At 58.1% G+C, this 9,252-nt stretch overlaps 1 protein-coding gene across 2 annotated transcripts; it reads right to left on the bottom strand.

The window, feature by feature from the left end:
• Positions 1-109: 109 nt before the first annotated feature.
• LOC148672506 (zona pellucida sperm-binding protein 3-like) lies at positions 110-8,396 on the bottom strand. Of its 2 annotated transcripts, none has more exons than XM_088628282.1 (9): positions 7,622-8,396; positions 6,420-6,535; positions 4,454-4,557; positions 3,639-3,822; positions 3,304-3,424; positions 2,146-2,237; positions 1,755-1,867; positions 1,445-1,603; positions 110-234 (listed from the first exon to the last, which is right to left on the bottom strand). In XM_088628282.1, the coding sequence occupies exons 1-8, from the start codon at positions 8,045-8,047 to the stop codon at positions 1,446-1,448; spliced, it is 1,314 nt and encodes a 437-aa protein (XP_088484408.1). In that variant the 5' UTR covers positions 8,048-8,396; the 3' UTR covers positions 110-234; position 1,445. The 2 variants fall into 2 exon arrangements, with proteins under 2 accessions (XP_088484408.1, XP_088484409.1); XM_088628283.1 differs by having other exon boundaries at positions 3,645-3,822; positions 7,622-8,387.
• Between the last annotated feature and the right edge of the window lie 856 nt (positions 8,397-9,252).

Below are 9,252 nucleotides of genomic sequence, written 5' to 3'. Positions count from 1 at the left end.
CCTAATATGCTCTTGACACTCCTACAAGGGAATTATGGGTACTGAACTGACCCAGTAAGTATATTCTAGTTTTGCATTTTTATGGCACTGAAAAGCAGTTCAGACCAGCTTTGCTCTGCAGATGCGCTTTATTCAGGCTACAGCAGGGATACGTGACCTCCTCCCCCCATAAGGTAAATCAAATCATTTGAAAAGGAACAATCTTCTGTGAACCACAGCCAGGGGCACCACAGCCTAGAGGACAGAGAGAGAAAAACCAATCAGGTCTGACAAAGAGCGTACTCCGAGCACAGCGCTTCCTGCTGGGGGTCATACTAGAGCCTGAATTTGCCCTTGGGTCAGCACCTGGGGAGCCCCAGTGGAGCCTCAACCTGTCCACAGGTCAGCACCTGGGGAGCCCCAGTGGAGCCTCAACCTGTCCACAGGTCAGCCCCTGGGCCCCCCCCCCACAATGGAGCCTCAAACCTGTCCACAGGTCAGCACCTGGGGAGCCCCAGTGGAGCCTCAAACCTGTCCACAGGTCAGCACCTGGGCCCCCCCCCCACAATGGAGCCTCAACCTGCCCACGGGTCAGCCCCTGGGGGGGCCCCAGTGGAGCCCCCTGGTTGTACATTTTAGAGAGATGGGTGCTTGTTTGCTGCCCCCTCATTATTCCACTGTCATTCGCAGGCATTAAACTTTCTTACACAGCACTGTCATGCATCGGGGACAGGACTTGTTTTAAAAAGGATACCAGCCTGAAATGCTGGACAGTTCAGGGAGCCTGGGTCCCACACAACCCAACCCCTTTGTGAAGGGGTCAGGCCGTTCCCAGCAGGAGACACCCTCCACCAGTCCCCCATCCGAGTAGGCAGGTCCAGCACACTGCTGTCCACAGCGCAGATCTGACACCCCTCAGTCCAGCAGGGCAGAGAACCGAGCCTTCGCTCCAGGAGGCCCGCTGGACCCCCTATCCAGAACCCTGCTCGAGCAGGAAAGCCCAGTGCCCCGCTTGCTTCTGTTGGATCTTAAATTTTTTGGTGCTTTTTAGATAGAAGCGTAATAGCGCCCCTTGCTGGACAGAAGTATCCATTGCAAACATTCAAATATATAACTGCTGCCCTTCAGGTGCCCTCTAGCAGATCTCTAAATTAATTAGAAATTCACCAGTTAGAAAACATGCAACTGTCTTTCAGCTCTGACAGGAGATTAAAGTTTCCACTAAAGAATTAATGTAAGTGTAACTTTCCTAAGACTGGGAACAGAGCTGTGAAAGAGTGGACTCCCCTGCCACCTAGTGGAGTGTGAGGAGCACAGCAGAGGTGTGCCTCAGACCCCAGCAGGCCCTACTTCAGGAATCTGCACAATCGCACAGCTGATCCAGATCAACTGTTCCGCGTAGTTTCATGATCGACTCCAAGCCCGGTCTCATCGTCTCCCCCAAATCCCACATCCCCAGCCTCACCTCACTGTGGCCAGGGAAAGAGTCTGGGCGGGCTCCGGAGCGAGCCTGCCTGAGTCGAGCCCTCCCCATGGGCGCGGGGTGCTCCTGCAAGAGAAGCAGTCCAGCGGGAGTAGGGCAGGACCTGGAGGGGCCCCAGCCCCATGTCCATCTCTCCTCCCTCTGGACCCGAGAGAGACGGAAGAGTGCACATGTAGCGTTAGGAAACATGCTTTAATCTATATAGTGTCCTGTCAAGAAAGGCACTATATAGATTAAAGAGCCAAGTGAGGGACAAGCAGGTTCAAACTGCAAGAGGGTGGGACAGGCTCACCTGCGAAGGGGAGATGGCTTCCACTTCTCTGGCCAGACCCTCTGCTGGGCTCCGAACACGTCCCCGTCCTACAGCAGCTGCACACCCCTGCTCGCCCCTCCAACGGGGTCCAGCTACACAGCAACACAACAGTCGCACAGCCCCGTGAGCCACAGCAACACAACAGCAACACAGCTGCCACACAGCCACACTGTGAGCTACAGTCACCACCAGACAAGCAGCAGCAACACTGCAGGCACACAGCCCTGTGAGCCACAGCAACACTGCAGCCACACAGCAGCTACACAGCCCTGTGAGCCAGTTGCCATGAAACAAGCAGCAGCACCACAGCCCTGTGAACCACAGCAGCAGAGCCATCAAACACCAGCAACACCACAGCACCGAGGCTCACCTGCGCGTCCTGTGGCTGAAGGAGCAGGCTTTGTTCACGGGGTCCGGAGATCTGTCCGCAGGCATGGCCTTCAGGTGACACGTCAGGTACAGCTGCACAGGCACGGGACATGCAAGGCAACGCACTCGTCACTGGGCTGGCAGGAGCAGGGAGGACACGGGTTCAAAACGCTCCTGCAGAACCTGCCCATCCCTGAGCGATAAAGAGCTCTGCTCCCGGGCAGAGGGCTGCATTGATCCAGTTAAGGTTTAAACAGCTCCCTCTTTAGCCACCCACCACAGCCTCCAGCTCCTGATTGATCGAGGAAGCCCCAGCACTGAGCCCCTCTGCCTCTCAGTCCAACATGTGCTGTACTACAGTCCTGCCTCTCGTGTAGCGGTCATCCCTCCCCACTGCGGGCTGTACTGAGCCCTGCGCCCGAGCAACCACACGCAACCGAGCCCTGTGCCCGAGCCCCGCGCCAGAGCAACCACACGCGCCCGAACCATGCGCCTGAGCAACCACACGCGCCCGAGCCCCGCGCCCGAGCCCCGCGCCCGAGCCCCGCGCCCGAGCCCCGCGCCCGAGCCCCGCGCCTCAAGGGCATTGGAACGCCAGGAACACTCATACAGCACAGAGCGGGGAGCGAGGAAGCTGGAGGAGAGGGTCCTGGCGAACCTCAGAGGGAGGAGTTGGCGAGATGTTGCCAGACGGGGCTTCTCCACTCCGGGGGAGCGCTGGAAGGGCATGAACAGCAGCAAGGGGTTAGCACAGTGAGAGTGCCTCCAAGCCCTACCCAGCCCCAGGGGGTTAAAGGTCAAGATGTTAACAGAACACTTGTAACATACAGTAGGAGAAATTGCATGACTTGTCACAGTGTGTACTCGTAAGAGAGAAGTAGTTCAGGTGGGTAGCTGTATCAGGTAACGGGTTTATTCCATGCTGAAAAGAGAACAAAGGAAACACACCTGAAGAAGACTCCACAGCCGAAACGTTGCATAAACCTTTACCCGTTATAGTTTATTTTGTTAGAAAGAAAAACTGTACCTCAAGGTACAATCATACTGCAAGATGCAGTGTTCTTCAACCCAGTGTAGTATAAAACGTCCCACTAACAGCGATTCTCCTCCAGGTGTCCAGGCGCTCGAATGACAGTACATACAGCCTCTCCTGTCTCACCTCGCTCCGCGTGTCCCTGAGGAACCGGAAGGCCACCATGCTGAACTGCAGGATCTCTGGGCGGATCCTGGGGCTCCGGAAAGCTGAAGGAGAGCCTGGAGTGGTCCCGTCCAGCAGGCAGCTGCCACAGGGAGTGTGGGGAGGAGAAGGATTAGGTTTCTCAGGCAGCTGTTGCCTCCAAGTTTCAGGCAAAAAAAAAAGAACAGTTTGCACATGAGCACAACAGACACCCACAAACGATCCTTTTCCCAGCAAGCCGACGCACACAGACGCACACAGACGCACACAGACGCACACAGACGCACACAGACGCACACAGACGCACACAGACGCACACAGACCCATGGTGGTCGATGACCACGTAGCTGGGGCTGGAGTCCAGGTCAGGGGTCAGCGTGGCCACGCAGCGGTCCACAAACAGCCGCAGAGGAGGGTGACCCTGGGAGCTGACCGCCGCCTCCAGACGCACGGTCTCCCCCAGGTAGAAGACGCTGGACAGCCGGGGGGAGCCCCAGTCCTCTGGGGAGAGATGGAGAGGTGGCTCAGAGCTCAGGTTCCTGGTTCCTGGCCCCACAGCCCAGAGTGGATCATCGCAGGGGTCTTCATACAGGGGTAGTGCAGACCTCCATCCAGACCCCTTAATCAACCAGCTGGGTCAGGCTGGCCTGAAAGACTGAAGCCCCCTGCAGCTCTCTGGGGCTGGAGACTCCTGTGTGCTACCATTGGCTTGCCCACTACCTCAGATTGAGTGTTTGTGTTTAAAGCTGTCCCTCCCCAATTCTGCAGGTTTTCATTCCAGTACAGGGCTTCCTGACCCAACAATAAGAGCGCTTTGATATTTTCCATCTCTTCTGGTGCTGCCAGATTACAGACCCAGAAACCATGTCCAGGACTGGTCAGTGTGTCTGCAGTCTCTCCTGGTCTCTTTAAAGCAGGGCTGTCCAGTCCTGGTCCTGGAGGGGTCAGTGTGTCTGCAGTCTCTCCAGGTCTCTTTAAAGCAGGGCTGTCCAGTCCTGGTCCTGGAGGAGTCAGTGTGTCTGCAGACTCTCCAGGTCTCTTTAAAGCAGGGCTGTCCAGTCCTGTCCTGAAGGGATGATAAAAATGACCAGACAGCCCTGCAGGGGGCGCTGTGTGATCTGGGGAGCCTCACCGTTCATGGTCCGCAGTGAGAAGCCCAGGAGCCCCCCGGCGGAGCGGGTGGAGGTGAAGGGCAGCCAGGTGGGGCGCACGGCCTCGCTGCTCACTCTGTGCTTCCTGCAACGAAGAGTCGTTAGATAGCGCTTTTCACTGCCCCGCACACCTCCGGAGGAGACCGGTGTTTTCATCAGGCAACAGATCAAGAAAACGTGTCCAGCTATTGAGGCTTGGCAGGGATCATCCCCAGAGCCCGCCTCCCGCAGTGACACTCGAGGGGCACAAGCACACCTCCGGGGCCCGCCTCTCGCAGTGACACTCGAGGGGCACAAGCACACCTCCGGGGCCCGCCTCTCGCAGTGACACTCGAGGGGCACGAGCACGGGGCCCACCTCCTGTAGTGACACTCGAGGGGCGCGGGCGCGCCCTGGGGCTCACCTCCTGTAGTGACACTCGAGGGGCGCGGGCGCGGGGCTCACCTCCTGTAGTGACACTCGAGGGGCGCGGGCGCGCCCTGGGGCTCACCTCCTGTAGTGACACTCGAGGGGCACGAGCGCGCCCTGGGGCTCACCTCCTGTAGTGACACTCGAGGGGCACGAGCGTGGGGCTCACCTCCTGTAGTGACACTCGAGGGGCGCGGGCGCGGGGCTCACCTCCTGTAGTGACACTCGAGGGGCGCGGGCGCGGGGCTCACCTCCTGTAGTGACACTCGAGGGGCACGAGCGTGGGGCTCACCTCCTGTAGTGACACTTGAGGGGCGCGGGCGCGGGGCTCACCTCCTGTAATGACACTCGAGGGGCACGAGCGCGCCCTGGGGCTCACCTCCTGTAGTGACACTCGAGGGGCGCGCCCTGGGGCTCACCTCCTGTAGTGACACTCGAGGGGCACGAGCGCGGGGCTCACCTCCTGTAGTGACACTCGAGGCGCACGAGCGCGCCCTGGGGCTCACCTCCTGTAGTGACACTCGAGGGGCACAAGCGTGGGGCTCACCTCCTGTAGTGACACTCGAGGGGCACGAGCGCGGGGCTCACCTCCTGTAGTGACACTCGAGGCGCACGAGCGCGCCCTGGGGCTCACCTCCTGTAGTGACACTCGAGGGGCACAAGCGTGGGGCTCACCTCCTGTAGTGACACTCGAGGGGCACGAGCGCGGGGCTCACCTCCCGTAGTGACACTTGAGGGGCACGAGCGCGCCCTGGGGCTCACCTCCCGTAGTGACACTCGAGGGGCACGAGCGCGCCCTGGGGCTCACCTCCCGTAGTGACACTCGAGGGGCACGAGCGCGGGGCTCACCTCCTGTAGTGACACTCGAGGGGCACGAGCGCGCCCTGGGGCTCACCTCCTGTAGTGACACTCGAGGGGCGCGGGCGCGGGGCTCACCTCCTGTAGTGACACTTGAGGGGCGCGGGCGCGCCCTGGGGCTCACCTCCTGTAGTGACACTCGAGGGGCGCGGGTGCGCCCTGGGGCTCACCTCCCGTAGTGACACTCGAGGGGCACGAGCGCTCCCTGGGGCTCACCTCCGGTAGTGACACTCGAGGGGCACGAGCGCTCCCTGGGGCTCACCTCCGGTAGTGACACTCGAGGGGCACGAGCGTGGGGCTCACCTCCTGTAGTGACACTCGAGGGGCGCGGGCGTGGGGCTCACCTCCTGTAGTGACACTCGAGGGGCGCGGGCGTGGGGCTCACCTCCTGTAGTGACACTCGAGGGGCACGAGCGTGGGGCTCACCTCCTGTAGTGACACTCGAGGGGCACGGGCGTGGGGCTCACCTCCTGTAGTGATACTCGAGGGGCACGGGCGTGGGGCTCACCTCCCGTAGTGACACTCAAGGGCGCGGGCGCAGGGCTCACCTCCTGTAGTGACACTCGAGGGGCATGAGCACGCCCTGGGGCTCACCTCCTGTAGTGACACTCGAGGGGCACGAGCGCGCCCTGGGGCTCACCTCCTGTAGTGACACTCGAGGGGCACGAGCGCGGGGCTCACCTCCTGTAGTGACACTCGAGGGGCACGAGCACGGGAGAGGCCCGCTCGAGCACGCCGCTGGCCGGGGAGGGCGAGTAGACCAGCTTGTTGAGGTAGACCAGCGCCTGCGGGGTCACCTGCAGAGGGACAGGCAGCACTCTGAACACAAACCCTTTAAGAGCCCTTCCGAATATCCACAAGTTGAGGAAGACCAGGGTCACAAAGCGGCAGAAGGAGGAGAACCCAGGTTTTGTCACCACCACAGTCCCAGCCGTCCCCCCCATTAGGAAACGGGCAAAGGAATAACCTCCCGGGTTGGAGAGGAGGGGAAGAAGAGCCGGGAGAGTCCGCAGAGCCCTGGACCCTGGCCAGAGCCAGCCCACCTCTCCTGCTCCGGTGGGCTTTCCAGCTACTGCCCAGGCAAGCCCAGTCTGAACCTGGTGTTGTCAGCTTACTTGGCCTATTTGAAGAAAATGAGTTATGAACTGTATGTGGGGGGGAAATACACAATCTCTTACACGTATATGGCACTTTTCTGGACACTCCACAGGCAAGGGGGATCCCCTCCACCCCCACCAGTGTGCAGCCCCACCTGGATGATGCGACAGCAGCCATAGTGCACCAGTACTCTCCCCACACACCAGCTCTCAGTGGGGAGGAGAGCAGAGTGATGAAGCCAGTTCAGAGAGGGGGATTATTAGGAGGCCAGGATTGGTAAAGGCCAGGGGGAAATTTGGCCAGGACACCAGGGTATCACCCCTACTCTTTTCAAGAAACACCCTGGGATTTTTAATGACCACAGAGAGTCAGTCTCATCAGAAGGGCGGCACCTTTTTACAGTATAGTGTCCCCATTATATTGGGGCATTAGGACCCACAAAGGCCACAGGGTGAGCGCCCCCTGCTGGCCCCACTAACACCTTGTAACACCTTCCAGCAACACCCTAAGCTTTCCCAGCAGGTCTCCCATCCAGGTACCGGCCAGGCTCACAGCTGCCGAGCTTCAGTGGGCTGCCAGTCGTGAGGTGCAGGGCGATATGGCTGCTGGCGATATAGAATATAAAATATAAAATTGCTTCTTACTACTTTCACAATTAGAAAAAAGGAACGAACAAAAACATCGAAATAGTTCTAACCAACACTTTCCAGTCTCGAAAATAAGTAAGTCGAGCCTGCAGACTAAAGAAACCAACGGCGAACAGACCTCCTTGTGCGCAGGCTTACCCGAGAGACGCTCCCGCACTCGTGCAGGCGGGCGGTGATGACCAGCGCCGCGCCCGGCACAGAGGCCGTGGGCTCCGGCGTGCAGCTGCCGGGCGCCCGGGGGTCCTCCCCCAGGCGGAGAGAGGCGGCGCTGACCGGGCCGGGCTCCCCGAAATAGAGTCTGTCCACGGAGACGCGCACCGTGGCCTCCCCGCACTGCACCCTGATCCGGGGTCTCTCCTGCGCTCGGAGCTGCACGTCGGGCGCGGGGGCTGGGGGAGGCGAGAGCCGGGGGGAGATCTGGCCCAGTCTGTCCGGGCGAACTCGGGTTCGGGCCCGGTTCCTGGAAATATCCCCAAGCCAGGCAGCGAATCCCTGGCTGTGGGTCACGAACACACACAGCGTGGACAGCACAACGCCGAGAGCAAATGGCTGCGAGACCGACATTATATTTTTGTATTTGATTGGCGTGAACTAAGCCGCCCGCTTTATCTCCGCGTTTTTAAATGACCGTGGGCAAATTCTCCAGATTATTCCTTAAACCGCTTTCATACCCTTTTAGAAAACACGTTGTTCTTCTCGAGTAGAGTCATAGATTTTTTTTTTTGTAAAGAGAAAGTGGGAGAGTACTTAAATATACAAAATAAAGTCCCTCGTCATACAAAATCGCCGCTAATTGTTTAATTGGAATCCGGCGTGCGCGCTATCAATTAAAATAATGTAACACTGGAATCATAATTGATTAATTGCCAATATGAAAACAGTGTGGAGCGATGTGCGGAAATCTGACAGTTTATTTCCAAGGATCATTTAAAGGAGACAGTGGCAGTGCTTATGGCCGACACGCCCAGACCATCCATTTTCAATACCCACTGCAAGAAGTCAGGGCGCAGTTCAGCGTAGTTTGGAAATACGTTCATTACAGACTGAGAGAGTGCGAACGCTGACACATCGTGTTCTCTCATTCCGCCCAGCCATTTTCTATCTGCTTTTTTCAAATCAGGTTCACAAGCGTGCCGGAGCCCATCCAAGCAAGCAACGGGCACCAGGCTGGGCACATCCTGGTTGGGATGCCAGTCTATCGCAGGGCACACACTCACACACACACAGACACACACACACTCACCCCAGGGCCAATATTCCCAGAAGCCAATGAATCCTCCAATCTGTTTTTGGACGGTGGCAGGAATCTGGAGCACCTGTCAGGAATGGAAGCTTAAAGATGACCCTGTGCAGGGCTAAAAGGGAAGTAGCAAACTCTGTAGCGAGGTCCAGAAACACTAGGCAAAAATCCCCAAGCCAAAAAAGGAGCCAAAAAGACCGAAAACCGGTAGAGGCAAAACAAATCCGAAGATGTAAGGCGAGAGCGAGAAACCAGGAAAGAGGCGAAGGACAGTAATTCTCTTAAGAAGAAAGGCGTTTGAGATGTACGCACACTATAGGAGCTCAGGGAGATTCACCACAGTAGTGAGCGAGGAACAGGGGGAACTAAAATAGTGAAGGCAGGGGAAAGTGATAGGCTAATCACTTTCATGTGAGCGTTTGTGAAAGCGGGCACGCGGGGATTTAATAATTAATAATTGCTTACACTTATATAGCGCTTTTCTGGACACTCCACTCAAAGCGCTTTACGGGTAATGGGGACTCCCTTC

The sequence above is a fragment of the Lepisosteus platostomus genome, chromosome 4, assembly GCF_059453375.1.
Source record: "Lepisosteus platostomus isolate fLepPlt1 chromosome 4, fLepPlt1.hap1, whole genome shotgun sequence".
Lineage (NCBI taxonomy): Eukaryota > Metazoa > Chordata > Actinopteri > Semionotiformes > Lepisosteidae > Lepisosteus > Lepisosteus platostomus.
Note: the sequence above shows the minus strand (reverse complement) of the source record. Positions and strands in the feature narration are given on the sequence as shown.